This window comes from Mesoplodon mirus, assembly GCF_964341445.2.
Source record: "Mesoplodon mirus genome assembly, chromosome: 5".
Taxonomy (NCBI): Eukaryota; Metazoa; Chordata; class Mammalia; order Artiodactyla; family Ziphiidae; genus Mesoplodon; species Mesoplodon mirus.
In genome coordinates this window covers 68,656,036-68,673,299 of record NC_138980.1, presented here as the reverse complement: position 1 = coordinate 68,673,299, position 17,264 = coordinate 68,656,036, and the positions used below count along the sequence as shown (strand labels likewise).

At 49.4% G+C, this 17,264-nt stretch overlaps 2 protein-coding genes across 4 annotated transcripts in view; both read left to right on the top strand.

Moving 5' to 3' along the window:
- Positions 1-285: 285 nt before the first annotated feature.
- FAM53C (family with sequence similarity 53 member C) lies at positions 286-10,854 on the top strand. Of its 2 annotated transcripts, XM_082620428.1 has the most exons (6): positions 286-502; positions 2,623-2,694; positions 4,103-4,332; positions 4,724-4,781; positions 6,168-6,952; positions 7,893-10,854. In XM_082620428.1, the coding sequence occupies exons 3-6, from the start codon at positions 4,255-4,257 to the stop codon at positions 8,148-8,150; spliced, it is 1,179 nt and encodes a 392-aa protein (XP_082476554.1). In that variant the 5' UTR covers positions 286-502; positions 2,623-2,694; positions 4,103-4,254; the 3' UTR covers positions 8,151-10,854. The 2 variants fall into 2 exon arrangements, with proteins under 2 accessions (XP_082476554.1, XP_082476553.1); XM_082620427.1 differs by lacking the exon at positions 2,623-2,694.
- A 3,025-nt stretch (positions 10,855-13,879) lies between these two features.
- Positions 13,880-17,264, top strand: part of KDM3B (lysine demethylase 3B) — a 60,973-nt gene continuing 57,588 nt past the window's right edge. For both annotated transcript variants that reach the window (XM_082620424.1, XM_082620423.1), the window contains exon 1: positions 13,880-14,091. In XM_082620424.1, coding sequence (XP_082476550.1) covers positions 13,900-14,091 — 192 coding nt within the window. In that variant the 5' untranslated portion in view covers positions 13,880-13,899. The remainder of the gene's footprint in view (positions 14,092-17,264) is intronic.

The following is a 17,264-nucleotide window of genomic DNA, read 5'->3' as shown; positions in this document are numbered from 1 at the left end:
GGAAGGGGGAGTCCTTCAGAGTGGCGGCCTTAGAGGGTAGGAGAGCAGGTGAGAGGAATCCTGGCTAATTCTGTTACGCGCCGGAACCGAGCTGGGGGCTGTACAAGGGCCGATGTAGTAACAGAGGGCAGGGGCGATGTCTTTGTTTACCTTCCACCGACACGGCCTCCCCCGAGGGTTTTGAGATTTGCCTCCAACTGGGCCAGTCCACCTTCTGCAATATTTTGCAGGGGGTGACTCGCTAGGGAGGAAACCACCCTCATCGCTAAATTAAAGAGCCGGGCGTCTGCCCGACTGCGCTCTCCAAAAAAGACTTTGCGAGAGAAACGACGCGGGTCTCGAGCCTCCGCGGACGGTTCAGGGGCGTTCTGCGAACCGGAGCGATCTCTCCACTCTCCTCAGGGGTCCGTTGGTTCTGGCCGGCGCCTTTTAAGGGCACCGTGGGGCGAACCGAGCGCTCAGAGCTGCTCCGGCCTCGGCCCTGGGAGCTGGAGGAGCCGCGGTAGGTGGCGGAGGGCAGGTGGTGCTGGGGCCTCGGGGCGGGCACCTAGACCGTCCCTCCCTCCTTCCCTCTTTCCCCTCCCCCAGCCCGTCCACCCTCGAGGCACGGCCTCGCTGGCCGCCTCCGCGGGGAGAGCACGGGACCTGGTGGGGGAGGGGGTGGCGGAGCGCTAAGTCCCAGACCCTCTCCATACCCTGCGTCCTGAGTTCGCTTCCCGCGGCCAGATGATGGAAGCTGATTGGGAAGAGACGAGCGACAGCCCCCCCCAAGCGTGCCCCGGCGCCCCCGGCCCCCCAGGGGCCAGCGGACGCCCCATGCCCCACCCCGCAGAGACAGGCAGGGCAACCAAGGGGGAGAGGTTGAAGATTGGAGGGGGGGGGCTAGCCTTTTGCTTCTTCATTAGGGTGGGGGGAGGGGTGATCCCCACTTGTCACCCCTATCCCCTCAGTGCCATATGGAGGAAGAGCAGTCAGGTCCCCACATACCTACCTGTTCATGTACCTTCATGCCTCCCTCATGTTTTCCTTCAGTCTTCCCCAGAGCTGTGGGACTGGGACCTGGGGGGAAGGTCCCCAGAGGTTTGTGACTCTTCTCTCCCTTGGCCTGACTTGATCCTAGGTTATCGAGGTTTCAGCACAACCTCAGCATCCCTGAAACCGTAATGTCAGGGGTTACTGCCACCCAGTGGGGTGGGGGTCCCGCCTTTATTTGCGGGGGGGGGGTGCTGATGGTGGAGAGAAAGCCTGGATTGAGAGTTGGGCCTGGTGGGGTTTGGGGGAGGGCCTAGCGGCCTGCTGCTCTGTGTAGGGCTGAGCCCCCGTGCCAGTTGTTAAGCTGAGAAGTTTTAACTTGCTTAGTGAACGTTCAGGGCTGTCTCTGCCCCTCAGATACACAAAATGGAAGGGGAAGGAAGGCGGCAAGAGAGGGCTTCTTATACTTTTTCCTCTGCCTGCTTGAGAAAGAGGAGGCCCCTCGCGGAGCTGGTTTGCCTTCTTTTGTGTCCTGGTTTGATTCCTTATGGCTTCCGTTCTGTTCCCCCTCTCAGCCTGGCCTGTTTTAGGAAACTCAGACTGAGAGTATCAGTTGCGTGGTGGTAGCTGCATTGTTCCAATTACCGCCGTGTGTGGCCACATCCCAACAATTAAAATGCAGAAAAACACAAAATCACTCTCTTCACTTGATCCCAGAGAGGGCTGGAAGTTTGCTGTTTGGCCAGATGCCTCATGAAAAGCTTGAAAGAGTTTGCTTCACTCCCTGCTCTTCATGGCTGGTCAGCCTGAGGCCTGGGGTCTCTGGGGGTAAAAGCCTACAGTTAGGTTCCCTTTCTGGTTGATCTTTGAGGGCAGAGTTAAGAAACCAAGAGCAGAAGTGATATAAGCTTTAGCTTCTACAAGAACAGGGGAAGCAGCTGAAGGGAGCACTCAGGAAGCTGGAACTTTGTTCAAGGTGGTAATGATGATTATGCATGAAAATGTTATTTAACTATAGTGATGACTGACTTCTACAACGTTTTTCCCTAAACTCCAAGTACGCCGAGGTGTATTTCTTTGCTTTTCCTTGTGGTCTGCCTCCCTCTGAGGTGGAAATTAGGTAGAGAGGATTCCCTTTTTTTTTTTTTTTTGCCAAGGTAGAAAGTTATCTGCCCTCAAGGTCAAGCCTTTTGGGCTTCTCTTGGTTTGCAGGTGAGGGAGGTTGATATCCAGCCAAATAGATCAACGCAATTGTCTTCTTCATACTAATATTATCACTTGTGGCATTCTGAGGCTTTGTAGAGCAACAAATAGGAGGGGTGAGAAATGGCAGTCTTTTTTTTTTTTTTTTCTTTTCTATTTTTGGCTGCATTGGGTCCTCGTTGCTGCATACGGGCTTTCTCTAGTTGGGCCGAGTGGGGGCTACTCTTCGTGGCGGTGCATGGGCTTCTCATTGTGGTGGCTTCTCCCGTTGCAGAGCACGGGCTCTAGATGCCCGGACCTCAATAGTTGCGGCACGCAGGCTCAGCAGCTGTGGCCCCCGGGCTCCAGAGCGCAGGCTCAGTAGTTGTGGCGCGCGGGCTCAGTTGCTCCGCGGCATGGGGGATCTTCCCGGACCAGGGCTCGAACCCATGTCCCTTGCTTTGGCAGGCGGATTCTTAACCACTGCGCCACCAGGGAAGCCCAGAAACGGCAGTCTTTGTGAACTCCTGATTTGTACAGGTCAGGTGGTGTACTTTTTACATTTTGATATTTGTGTTATACTGTCCCAGTGACATATATTTTTAAAATAAATTTATTTATTATTTATTTTTGGCTGCGTTGGGTCTTTGTTGCTGTGCGCGGGCTTTTCTCTAGTTGCGGCGAGGGCTACTCTTCGTCGCAGTGCGCAGGCTTCTCATTGCCGTGGCTTCTCGTTGCGGAGCTCTGGCTCTAGGTGCGCGGGCTTCAGTAGTTGTGGCTCGTGGGCTCTAGAGCGCAGGCTCAGTAGTTGTGGTACACGGGCTTAGTTGCTCTGCGGCTGTGGGATCTTCCCGGAACAGGGCTAGAACCCGTGCCCCCTGCAGGTAGATTGTTAACCACTGCGCCACCAGGGAAGCCCCCAGTGACATATTAAGATTATTCTGCCCATTTTTCGTATGGGTAAACTGAGGCAAAGAAAAGTTTGATGACTTGCCGAGACCATCACACCAAATCGGATCCAGCTTTGATTTCTTGATAGCTTGTTCTCTCTGCTAGCAAATGCTACTTCCACTGTCTGGTGTGCTGTCTGCCTGCTGGTCATTTCTGGGAAAAGGCAGAACAGTATGGAAATGTTAGGTTAACTTCCCCTCCTCCCTTGAGCGAGGCCCCTCAGGCAATTTTGTGGGCTTGAAGCCTGTCCTCTGATAGAATTAGTTTGCTTCTACTATAATTGACCATGAGAAAGAGTCTTGATTAATTGTATTCATGATCTTTGAGTTAAATCAGGTTAAAAACTTAGTCAAATGAAGTCAGAGTTGCTGTTTTTAAACTCTGTAGAGTTGAAATGTAAATGGAATTACCCCGGTAGCATTTCCTTATCCTCTTATAAGAGAATATGTACAGTATCTGTTGGAGAACAATAATATAATATCAGCTGTTCAGGCTAAAGGAGAACATAATACCTTGTTTATTCTGATTGGTTTGAAGCAGAAAGTCATTCCTACAACCACTGTACTGCTCTGTTCCCTACTACTCTTTCTGTAGTTTAGGAAAAGGGTACCTCTCTTTGCTTATGACTGGAAGATAAAGAAAATATTGGACTAATCAGGATGGAAATAACAATTTGGGCATCTCTCTCAATTGAGCTATTTTCTAAGTGGTGCTAGTATTCTGGGTAGGCAGAGCAGAGCATGAACCAGGTTAGGAGTGGCAAATAGGTTTCAACTTGCTTGCCAACTCCATTTCATTTTACTGGTTATCTGGAGTATCAGGTTGAGAATGTTTCTGAGGCTATGTTTAGGCTTAGCAGGAAAGAGCTGTGATCAATTAATGATGTCTGCCAGAGGCCTGACATAGGGATGCTGTGGTATGTGTGCCATGCATTTTCCATCTCTGGACTAGGTACATCTCTAATATCACTTGGGGCTGGTCCCTCTGTAATTGGCAGACTCAGCAGGCATGACTGGAGAGGGAAGTCTCAATGGTGCTAGAATGGTGCTGCAGTGGCAGAAGACGGCTCACGAGTGAGGTCTGGAAGAACAACAGGGAAGACATCCATCATTTGCTCCAAAGTGTGCAAGTCAAATTCCGGGGAGAATCATGATAACCCTGATCACTGAGCAGCTACAGAAGCAGACTCTGGATGAGCTGAAATGCACACGCTTCAGCATCAGTCTGGTAAAAGACCAGTCTTCCTGCTTCTCTACGACCCCCTCCCCCTTTTTTCGGAGGCTGTTTGTTGTTACTACTTCACCCTTGTCCTGTGCTGTGTGAATCATGGTACTTGTACTGCAAGAGCCCACCAAAGGCTCAAAACCCAGCCCAAAAGGAAGGGGGCAGGGATTTTTTTCACTGTTAGAAAAGGGACACCAAAATTTGGGTGGAAAAGGGTTTGAGATACTGGAAGATGTGGATTATTTTACTCACTAACTTTGGGAGGACAAGAAGAAGAGAACACTTAGGAGTTCCTAACATCCCTATAGCCCATGAATTGCAGGGGTGAGCTGAAGAGGGCTTCCTGGAACTCTGTCCTGATTCTGAATCATGATGGATATTCTCTGTCTCTTAGCCTTTGCCTGATCATGTAGACATCTCCAACTGTGGGAATCCTTTCCAGCTTGTGTCTGGTAAGACATGATGTGTATATTTGTGTGTATGCCCATGCCTCTATCCACGCATTTCTTTCATTGGTTTTCAGTAGCCAGGACTAGCTAGCCTGCCTCCACAATTTTCTTGCCAGGGTCACCTTCTGAGATTGGCACTTGTCTCCATTTTACTGCACCAGCATGGAAGTTACCTGTTTAGTTTGGTCTTATTCTAGTCTTGTAGGAACTTTTTTTTTTTTGCGGTACGCGGGCCTCTCACTGTTGTGGCCTCCCCCATTGCGGAGCACAGGCTCCAAACGCGCAGGCTCAGCAGCCGTGGCTCACGGGCCTAGCCGCTCCGCAGCATGTGGGATCTTCCTGGACCAGGGCATGAACCCATGACCCCTGCATCAGCAGGCGGACTCTCAACCACTGCGCCACCAGGGAAGCCCCTGTAGGAATTTTTATAATCTAATTTTTTGTGTAGGCAGTACATTCACATTTCCAAAATTTTTAAACAGCAAAAACGTTATACTGAAAAAAGTCCCCCTTCCTCTCCTCTCTCCTCTGCACCCAGCTCCCATCACCTCCCTAAAAGTAACTACTATTATTAGTTTCTTGTCTATCCAACCAGAGTTTCTTTATACAGATAGAAGCAAATATAAATGTAAATTTTTTATTCCCACGCTTTTAACACAAAAGGTTGCATTCTGTATATTTGGCACTTTTTTTTTTTTAAACTAACCATAATATGGCTAGAAGATCTTTCCCTATAAGTATGTTCCTTGTGGGTGGCCAGACCCAAAGGAACACAAGCAGTCTTGGGGTTTTTCCCAAGCATGGGTTCCATTGTCAAAGGCCTTCCCCACCCTACTTGCCCTCCCTAGAAATACAAATCATCTCTTAACTGCTTGATCACCTACCTCCTGTCTTGGTGCTTTGACACATAGGAAAGGGAAAGGCTAAGGACTGAGAGCATAGGCTTGCTTTTCACAACTCCGGGCTGGGGGGGTGCGGGAGCAAAGTAGAGCTCGGTGGAGTAGAGTGAGGGATGAGCATGGCACACACACGTTTACCTCTTTTGACTCATTCCACCTTTGAGGGGGAGCAGCAGGCAGTATATGAGACTATATTTTAAGTTTCAGGTGGTTCCTCATACTGGAGGCAATATAGTATGCTGGTTAAAAGGCAGCTTTAGCATCAGACAAATCTGGTTTTGAACCCTGCTTTGGTCATTTGATTCCTGCATGACTTTTGGCAAGTTACTGGACTTCTCTCATCTGTGAAATGGGGGTAGTAATAGTACCTAACTCATGAAGTTTTCGGGAAACCTCACATAAAGTGCTCATCACATTGTATGGCACATAGTAAGCTCTTAAAAATATATTAGCTATCATTAATACTATTTTTATTATGAATGCCTTCCAGAAGGTGCTTCTTGGAGGGGCCTGCCCCACTGTTCCTGTGCTGAATTCCAGGACAGCCTCAATCTCAGCTACCACCCCTCAGGCTTGAGCCTGCACCTCAGACCACCCAGCCCAGGAAATTCCCCACAGGAGCAGCCCCTCTCCCAAGTCCTAAGCCCTGAGCCCCCAGACCCAGAAAAGCTTCCTGTGCCCCCTGCCCCTCCATCTAAGAGGCACTGCCGCTCACTCTCAGTGCCCGTGGACCTGTCTCGCTGGCAGCCGGTGTGGCGGCCCGCCCCCTCCAAGCTGTGGACTCCCATCAAGCACCGGGGCAGTGGTGGAGGGGGTGGGCCGCAGGTGCCTCACCAGAGCCCCCCGAAGCGGGTCTCCAGCCTCAGGTTCCTCCAAGCTCCCAGTGCCTCTTCTCAATGTGCCCCACCCCACAGACCCTACAGCCCCCCTTTCTTCAGCCTGGCCCTGGCCCAAGATTCTTCTCGTCCCTCTGCCACCTCCCCGCAAAGTGGCTCCTGGGAGAGTGATGCTGAGTCCCTGTCACCTTGCCCACCCCAGCGTCGCTTCTCCCTGTCACCCAGCCTGGGCCCACAGGCAAGCCGCTTCTTGCCCTCTGCCCGGAGCTCCCCCGCATCGTCCCCAGAGCTGCCCTGGCGACCTCGAGGCCTGCGCAATCTTCCCCGAAGCCGCTCACAGCCTTGTGATCTTGATGCCCGCAAAGCTGGGGTCAAGCGGCGCCACGAGGAGGACCCTCGGCGGCTGCGGCCTTCCTTGGACTTTGACAAGATGAATCAGGTGGGACCAGTAGGACTAGGGAAGCTTGGATGGGAGTAGGGGGACTGTTCCATTTTCACCTGTGAGTTGTCCTCTAGCTCCAGGCCCTCCTGGCAGGACCTCCCTTGGAGCTCCTTTCTGTCTGAGCTTTTGCTAAGAGTGATCTACCATCCCGATTTGCCCAGGATTATTCTGGTTTTACCATTGAAAGTCCCATGTCCTGTGAAATTTCTCAGTCCTGGGGGTTCCAGAGAAACTTGGGGTGAGTCCCATGTTAAACCTTCCAACGGAGATCCCAGATTGTCCTGCTAGAGGCACTTTCCCTCCTCTCTGAGAATGCATGAGCCACAAAAGCCCCATCATCAGTGCCCCACCCCTCCTCATGTAAGGCTGGTTTTGTCACTTGCCCTTTACTGCTTCATGTGGGTCTGTAAGGGCTTAAGCAAAACAGGCTTTGCATCATTCATCTGCTCAACAGATGTTTTTTGACTTCCCAGTGTGAGTGCAGTTGTTGTAGGCAGTTGCCCACTTTTTTCATATTCTTCCTTCCAGACCACTGGGTCATAAAACTTTCTGAGGACTTATTCACTTATTCATAGAGTCATTTATTCAACCAGTCAGCAAGCAGTGTTGGATACCTACTATGTACCAGGCTCTGACTAGGCACTGGCAATACAGGAGTGAGACAAGCAGACCGTATTCCTGTCCACATGAAGTTTATAAACATGCTTCTAATCTTGAATCTGATAGAAAGAAACTATGGGCACTTTCCTCAAAGAAATGTGCACATACACTGAATTTTCAAAATTTTATCAGGGAGTTTTCGACCTCACCCTAACAGATAGGACTCCTGCCTTCAAGGATAACTAAGAGAGGGGTACTTTGAAATCCAACTTGGGCCAGGGTTCTCTGGGAAATTAGCATCTTTCTTTGCCTTAATTTTGTTTGTTTCGTTTGACAGAAACCATACTCAGGAGGTCTCTGTCTCCAAGAAACAGCCCGGGAAGGCAGCAGTATCTCTCCACCGTGGTTCATGGCCTGTAGCCCCTCACACCTCTCTGCTTCCTGCAGCCCCGCTGGGGATTCCTCCCAGGTGCTGAGTGAAAGCGAAGAGGAGGAAGAGGGGTCCGTGCGGTGGGGCCGGCGGGCGCTGAGCAAGCGGACATTGTGCCAGCAGGACTTTGGGGACCTGGACTTGAATCTGATTGAGGAGAACTAAAACTGAGAGGCTACTTCCTGGGGCCACACAGACTGACTCTCTTATGGCTACTAACAAGTGTCGAGGTCCCAAAGCTGGGGGCCCAGCCTGGGAATAGGGGTGAGTGGAGGGCTCCGACTCAGGGCAGCCGGAAATCTTCTCACTCCAGGAAGCTCGACCATGCCGAGAGACTGGCTGGGACAAGATAAACGGAGCTGGTGGCGGGAGGGACAGCCCCAGAGCAGGCCCTTACCATGGCGGCCCTGAGTGTGAGTATCCCTGCCACCGAGAAAGCAATGGGCAGGGAAGGAAGGGGTCTCCTGACCCCAGCTCGGGGAATTTCACTAGCCCCTTTGCTTCAAAGGGCACTTGTGTCTTAGAATTTGGCCAGGGTGGGGGGTTCATTCAGCCTCCTCTGAGAAATTGTGTGAGAGTGTGTGCGTGCATGAGAGTGCTCGAGGAAAGGTGTGTTTGGGTAGCCTTAGGGAAGGAAGGCAGTTACTCCTTAACAGCAGAGCACCATGGATCTTGGGTTTTTACGGGAGAGCAGGCTTGTTCAAGGAGTCAAGGTTCTAAGGAGCTCTGGAACCAGGCTCATAATCCATTAGCACCAATGGCTCTGCAGAGGATTCTGTTTTGGGGTACAGCAGGGTCTTTTAAGTGCTGTGGCCTCAGCTAATGGTCTTTCCCTCAGGCCCACACCTCCCCTAGATAGATCTAGTATTGGCTGGAGAGGGCTCTCCACACTGATTCTGAGCTGGCCTGTTTTCTCCTCAGATTGCCTAGGCTGTATACAACCTGCCTCTCTCACTCTCTAAGTAGATGCAGGCATTTGTGGGCAACTGAGGCAGGGCTGAAGGGCTCCATCTCTTTCTTTCCCTCCCTACTGATGGGACCTTTTCCCCCTTACCCTCTGCCCTTCGAGGGTCAAGAACAAGGAAGGAAGGCCCTATGTTGAGGCTGACCTGCAGCAGAAGTAGTGTTCAGTCCCCAGCAGGCACCCCAGCACTAACTTTAGAGAAACCAGTTGTTAAAAGATCCAGGCCCAGCCTCTTTTCTGACCTGCTTGAGAAAGAGGAAGGGGATGTCAGCATATACTAGTTTGCTTGTCTTCCACTCCTGCTAGGAAATGTTTGTCTCTAATTGGCCCTTAGAGACCTCAGGGAGGTTGAGGCTCACCGAGGGATTGGCTGAGGATGTGTAAAGCAAAGACTGAGAAGCAGCTGGGAGTTTGTTGTTGGGTTGAATTTCTTTTTTTGTTTCACAGCCACAACTTGTGCCTGGGCAGTGGGTCTCAGTGGCCACGGTGGTGGGTTTAAGGACTGCAGAAGCCCTGTAGGGCTGGCTCCAGTGGAGATGCCTACTGAAGCTGCGGCCACAATAGCTTGTGAGGCTTCGTCCAGCTTTGCTTAGACCCTGCGGTACCAAATTGGACCTGCCCTTCCTGTTTATTGGAAGAAGGGCATTTTTCCAGGGTTTTGAAGGAATCATTTGCTCATGTTAGGGAAGAAGACCAAAGTCTATGAGTTTTCTTCCTCATGGAATTGAACCTGTCATTTTCTGGGTCTGCCACATGTTGGATAGGAGCATCAGTGAGGCCCTAGCCTCCTCGCCTCCACCCCAGAGGAGGTGGCTGTTTCTTTTTCAGCCTCCAGCCCTCAGAGGTTCTACCCTTCCAGGGCTCCTTCACTTCTCCTGCTAGTTACCCCATGTTACAGTGAGCTACTAGGTCTGTAGGGGCTTGAGAGAGAGGCTTTCTGGAGAATTCAAGGAAACCATGAGCCCAGGAGTTGCCCATCCTTGGTTTCATCCCTCCCCTGGCTCTTCTCCTTCTTTAGGCCATAATTTCCCTGGTGCCAGCTTTTCCTCCTGGGGCATCCTCATCCCTGGGCTCTCTGCTACAGAGGGGCTGTGCCAGATGACAATAGGCCACTGGTAATGCCAGTGGGGTATCTGCAGGCCCAAAGCTGAAGAAGCGAGGGCAATAATTCTGCCTCCACCCTGAGTTCCCCAAAGCTCTAGGGCACCATCCTTAGGGGAGAAGATCTGTAGATGCCATATTTGAATTCCATTACTTTAAGATCTGGAAAGTTAAACTAGCTGGAGCTATCATCTTGCTTCCCAATCTAAGTACCTGTGGCCCTGGGACAAGCCTTTTCGAGAAGTGGTTTATTTTGCTTTACACAGTAGAGCTGTTCCAACAGTTCTGTGTAAACCAAATGCTGTTTTCCAATGCATTTGGACTGCTGACCATTTAAAAGCAGCCTGTGATTGCTTCTTTTGTAAAGCAAGCAACCTCCCTCCACTTTAACTGTTTTGACTCTTTGGATTTTCACATATTGGGCTTACCCAGAGTGGAGCACACCTCTGCCGGGCTGTGGTTGACCCTGGGTAGACATCTGCATCTGTGTTGTGTGTGTGGTGTGGCTGACCAGTAGGTGAGTATTCCTGCGTGTGTGAGTGAAGCCACTCCCAGGCTGGTGCTCTCCTCCTGTGCCCGGTGACTGCCCAGTGGCAGCTCCAGCTGCCCTTCACTCCCACCTGCTGCCAAAGTCCCTGTGCTAATGGGATTACAAATACAAAAAGTGAAAAAAAATTTTTCGTAAACTTTGTTTTATATTTTAAAAAAATCCATAAGTCTGTGTATGTTAAACATGAGGTCCTGCCTCTGTGGCTGTGTTTGAAAAAATAAAGTTTTATTAGAATAATTCATTTTCCCAAGCAACCTTGTGTACTACAGTGTCTTCTTCCTCTCTTCACAAAGAAAGGCAAGGAGGAAGCAGGGAGAAGGCCGCCTAACTGTCCCAGCCCCTTCTTCTATGACATGGCTGAGCCTTTGCCCCTCGAAGGCAGTATCGTCGCTGGGCCCTTTGCGGCCACAGTAGTTATATCCTATGCCCAGCTTCTGTTAAGGCCTTGGTTATTTCTGGCAGTCTGATTTGATCTCTTGTTTCCCTGGTACTTATACTCATCTCCTCTTCCCTCCTGTCACTCACTTCCAGCAGGGTGAAGTCAAGTATTAATACATTCTTGCTCCCTGAGAAATGCTTGATGGTGCAGTTAGAAACTTGTCTAGATTGGTTTGTAGGCTTTGGGAAGTGGGGAGAAGGCACGATAGGAGCCTTGACCAGGAATGTCTTTTCAGAGTTTTCACATGTTCTGTCCTGGAGAGATGGAGATAAAGTCATCAGAATTCAGATTCCAAAGACCTAGGCAATTTCTCCATCCTGAAAATACTGATTTTGCAAAATTATCCTAGCAGCAGAGCTTCTCTTTTGCTCTAGAAGGTGGTATTTTCCCTAATGCTTCAGTGTGGAATGTTGATTTGCTGAAAGAAGCTGTATGGCTCTCTCTCTCTCTTTAGACATTTCTCTTCCACCCTTTCTTCTCCCTACGTTAGCATTCTTCCAATGTGTGTGGGTGAAATATAGTTGCTTAGAGAGCCAGGCAGGAGCCTCTTGTCCCTAAGGCATAGCCTTTCTTTACCAGTTGTGGTGCTGACTTGCCAGGCGGCAAGAAGAGTCAAGTTGCTTAGCCTCCAACCCAGTTTCCTGCTTCAAATTGGTGGCACTCATCAGTGAATACCAATGAAGTGTGCAAGAAGACAGGACTGGCTTGATTACCTGGAGCAGGAACTTTGAGGGGATGAAAAAAACACTCCAAAAAGAGTGGGAGTTGTCACCTGCCCTGGAAACAAAGGAAGAAGGGCTTTGAGGGGGTAGGGCAACAGCATGTGGTTAAAGAATCTCAGAATTATAGGTTTGTTCTTTCTTCAGAACTGCTGTTTTGTTTCACCTACTGTTTGAGCAGGGGTAAAGCCTGAGCATCTAAAATTACTTCCCTCTGCTTTTTTTCCTTTCTGTTCAGTTTTTTTGTTGGGTTTTTCTACTGTTTATTTTCTGTGAAGGCAAGTGTGATTTTATTTTCCATTCCTGAAGTATAGGAAAGAATATAAACTTCATGAGGGCAAAGGTTTTATTTTATTCAGTGTTGTGTCCCAACACTTTGAAAAGTTACTGGCATATGAAAAGTATCTGCCATATTTGTTGAATTAATTTTTTTACCTTTGCCTTCCCATCCCTGGGCTTAGGCACATTTCTGTGTCAGTGCTGTGAGAAGCCAGCTTTGGACAGTGGGACAGTAATTAGAGCTCCATATGGGAGAAAATCCCAGCAGTGAATTTTAATGGAAAAGCTGCAAGGCAGCTAGGTCATGTATGGATTCACCCCTGTTTCCCTCCTACCAACTACAATTTTTGGGCTGTGTGCTTTAAGAGGTGTCTCTTGGCACAGGAAAACATTGAGTCAGTGCTCAGGTTGGCTATGGGAAATGGAAGTTATAATGAATAGAAAAAAAGTCCAAGGAAAAGTTTCCTTGGTGCTCCACAGGGTTAGTTCTAGACTGACTTCCCTGGATGTTGTACTTTGACTGAAGTCAATAATTGGTACCTCCCTATTGCCCCCAACTTTTGCTAGAAGACAAGTAGGTCAAGGGTAAAGAAGGCTGAGGACAGATTTCTGGGTAGGCACATAAATCTTGAAAGAACTCTACTGCTCTTAACTGTCTGTAGGTCAGATCAGTGAAAAAAAATGGGCACTTTTACGGTAGTAATCATGCATTAATACTGGACCTTTTTCTGGTTTATATCTGTTTCCACATACACTCTGCATCTATAAGGCCATGGAACTTGTGCTAGTCTCTAACATGACCAACGTTAATGACTTAGGTTTCTCATTGCCCATTGTGAATAAAAATCTAGGCAAAAAAATCTCTATCTCCCCTTCTCTACTGCCCCTTTTCTAATAGGAGTATCAATCTTCCACACCTGTGAATTCAGATAGGAGTTGTGAGGTTTTCTTTGTCCCCAGCCCCACTACTTCCATGGTAAGATGTATATACTTCTGGTCTCTTTCCAATTCCCCTGAAAGTTGAATTGAGAAACTCCTGGACTTAATAACATTGGCTGATTTGGAAGGGGAAGAAGCTCCATGGGGTTATGTCAAAATATTGAGATGTTGGACGCATGCTGGCCTTCAGCCAGTGTAAAGGGTGGCATCATTATATACAATGGGTGTGTAACACATTGGTCAATTGGAAAGGAACCTATGAAGTATTGGTAATATAGAATGGGATGGTACCATGTTATGGACCAGTGAGAAGAAAGATAATTGTGTCCCATGGACCAATGGGAAGAAAGTTTCCTAAAAGATAATGACAGGAGGGGTAGTGCCTATTTTCAGGTTTGGAAATCAATGGGGTATTGGGGCACTAACTTTTTAGCTCAAAATATCAACTCTCTAGGTAATTTGCCCCTCAGGCCCCCAGCCCAGTAAAAGTCTTTGGTGTCCGAGGAGGGTAAGCCAACTCCTTCTCAGATAAAGGGGCCCCCTGAAGGAAATATGGCACCAGGATGGTGCCACGGGGGACTGAAGGACCCGCCCACTTCCCCACCCCGGCCGAAACTGCAATTCCCCTCCCTACCGCAGGGGGCACTGCAGGCCCCGGGGAGGTTGGGGAGGAGCGCTGTGAGGGGCCCGGAGCTGCCGTCCCGCTCCGGAGCGCGGGGGGCGCTGTGCGGGGCCCGGGTTGCGGCTCCGCTCCCGGCCACGGGGGGCGCTGCGCGGCGCCGGTGGTTGGTGGTGGCTGTTTGGGGGGGGGGGAGCCGCGGCCGCGGGTGGTGCGGAGGGAGGCCTTGCGGGCGGATCGGGAGCTCGGCGGCGGAGGTGGTGGGAGGCGGCGGGCGGGAGCGCGGGTCTGGCCGGCCCTGGCGATGGCGGACGCGGCGGCCTCCCCGGTGGGCAAGCGGCTGCTGCTTCTGTTCGCGGACACCGCGGCCTCGTCCTCGGCCTCGGTCCCCGCGGCGGCGGCGGCGGGCGGAGATCCGGGGCCTGCGCTGCGCACTCGGGCCTGGCGGGCCGGCACGGTGCGGGCCATGAGCGGGGCGGTGCCCCAGGACTTAGCGGTGAGTGGCGGCCGAGGCGGGCACTCGAGGCCGGGGTTGCACGGCCTGCGGGCGGCCTCCCCGGGGGCCTTTGTGAGGGGGCGGTGGGGTGGGGGTGACCCAGTTCCGCGCCCCCAGATCTCCTCAGCGCCCCCCGCCGGCATCTCAGCACCCCGAGCTCTGGCCAGCATGGCTTCCGCGTCGGGGTTCGCGCCCCGGTTTACCCCGGGGGGCGGCCGGGGCACTAGGAGCTACTGCCTCCGCCCGGCAGGCCCCGCCTCCTGAGCGACCCCTTTCTCAGCGTTTCCCCCCCCCCAACCCCCGCCAAACACGCCTTCGGAGCAGGTTCTCACACCCTGGGCTCCCGGGTTCCTCAGAGTTCGGCCGGTGCTGCCGTCGCCTCCTTGAAGACGCCGACCTGTAGTCCCCAGCCTCTCCCGGGAGACCTGCGCCCTGTTCCCTTCTTCCCGGAGCCCCGAGTGGGGCGGGAATGTGGGCACTTGTAAGGAGACAGAGAGGCTGCAGTTGGAGCTGCTCGGGGCTGTTTTAGCTGGCAGTTACTTCCTCCTTGTCTGAGCCGGGCTCGGCCTGCCGGTCTCCAGAAAGGCCAGCTCTCAGAACTCTCTTCAGGCTCCTCTCTGCGCTTCTGGGTGACAGGAGCTGCCGTTGTAGCTGTTTTTGATAAGTTTGAGATCTGTCTTGGCAGCCGAATGGGGCTGTTGGGTGGTGCTTTTTTGCTCGTAGCTGGGCTACTCCCCCAAACCTTGGGAGAGGTTTTGTTTTGAAACTTTGTGTCGGGGCTCGGCCGATTTTGAATACTTGTCTTGGTGTATGTTGTGATTAAAGTTGTTCAGTAACAGAACTTAAATAGCATTCGGGATCATGATGTGTTATTTTTGTTAATGTGGCGGCAAAATACTGCCTTTGAGCTTTGGCAAACCTCTTTAGTTCCTCATTCTGATAACGGCCCTAGCTTCTCTGTTGAGATAAGGCTGTGAAAAATAGGGGGATTCTTTTGGATTGTGATAGATGTTCAGGCAGAAGGAAAATTTTCGTGATGAACTTGTTTCTGCAGATATTTTATTCGCTGTAAACGGGAACTCGTAAGATTTGATATTAATATTGCAGGTTTCTGATACTCATTTTTAAACCTATTGATCAGTGGTGTTAGGCTTTTTTAAATTTTCTTCCTGATACGCAAGCTTTATGGGTTGTTTTGCTTGTGGCTGGCTTAGGCTTCTGCTACTTGAGTTCGTTCACTTTGATCTTTCTCCAAGCTCTATACGAAAAAGGCTGCTTGGACATTTATGAGGCTTCAGTGGGGCGAATTTGTAGAGATAACAGGAACATAGTGGGGTGAGGATGATGATTAAGAAAGGGGATTTGGATTTAAATTCCGTTGCGCTTTCTTTAGAAGATCGCTTTTTATAGGCTTGGACGGGGAGAGGTGTCCTTCTCAGATCCAGTAATTTACTCTACCCCCTTAAATGCAAAACTTAAGTAAGATCCACCATTATATGCATATTTTGACCAAAGGCTTAGTCTGTCCTAGCGTTTCAGTCAAAGTTTTATGTTCTAGTTGTTTCCTCCATCAGATGAATTGCTAATGAGCTCTGCACCTGAAATGGCTACCCATTCACTTTGTTGTTTGCTGGGCTCCCTAAGGGCAGAGGTTTTTGAAGCTCACTGAGATGCTGGACACCTACTAAGCTAAATACTGAGTAGTTCTACCACTGCCCTTGGAATTGGTTTCTCAAACCAAGTAAAAAGCTGTAGTGATTCTTGGAAATTAAAGCAAAGTGTATATTACAACTGTGTTGAGGTCTTGCATAGAGCTTTATGCATATAAAAACAAAGGCAGTTTTGGTTTTAAGAATACTCTTACGCTTGTCTCGTGTGTATAATCAAGGGACATAGGTGAGAAAACAGCCACAACAAAACTCAGAGCCTTTAAAATTTTTTACCATCTTGCAAAATTGCTCAAGAATTGCTGTTGTGATGATGAGGTTCTGTTAATGACAATAATTAATATAGGATCAGAACTGGCCGTTTGTTTTCCTTTTTCATTAAAGAGATTTCCTTTGGACCCTAGGCATGTGGGCCTTTCCAATTCGCACCACACACCCGTAGTAAACACAACTGTCTTCCAATCAAAAGTGTTCTTCCTGTACTCAAGGGTGGAGTTTGCAAGCAGCTGGCCTGTGATTGGGCAGATTTTCATTCAGTTATGTTTAAGATGTTTTCAGGCATGCTTAGTTTTGAGTAATGCATGGCAGGGCGCCCCCTGTTAAGGATGAGTAATTGAGGGTTGAATGAATGAGTTTTTGAAGTGATTGAAAACACTTTGCAATTTTAGGCTCCATTAATATCCTCTTTCTAAATACTTTTTGATCCAGAAATCTTTCAAAATGTAGTCCTGATCCATTAATGAACGCTTTTTTTTTGGAAAACAGTTCCAAAGCCATAAGTCAGGATCTTGTTGATCAAGAGTTTTGTTGAAAAGGGTTTGTTAGGTGGGCATCTTCCTCACCAAAGCTATGCTGACAAATAACTGAGATTTTTAGATTAAGTAGATAAACAGCTTTTTTTCCCCCTCATGGAATAGTAGCTTTATTTGTATTTCAAAATAGGCCTGTTATGTGAAAAAAAAAAGTCTAGTTGCAAAATTAGTTTAATGGATTTTTATGCCTTTACCTCTAACTTCTTTTCTAACTCTGTCCTCCTTGTGTTTCTGGTTCATTATTGGTCCATGTAAGTGGCAGAGACCTTGGGACAGTCACATATATACGTATGGTAAATAAACACACAAACCAAAAATAGTGGATTTTTCTTTTTTTGTTATAAAAGCAAAACTTGCATTTTGCAGAATGCCAAACAGCCAAGCATAAACACGGGAAAGCCAACAATCTCCATCCTTTACCAGCTTCCACTTATCAAAGAAGCCTTGTGCGCCTTTCTCAATACTGGTACAAAAAATATGAAAACATTTATCTCTCTACAAAAGGTTGCTTTTTTTTTTTTAGCAAATGGTATCATACTGCACAATATCTGTAGCCTGCTTTTTTTCTTTTTTCCATTTAACATTAGACCATGGGCATCAGTACCTGTAGCTCTTACTCATCCTTTTAGATAACTACATTATATTCCATAGAATGGATGTACCCTTTATGATGGACATTCAAGGTATTTTAAAA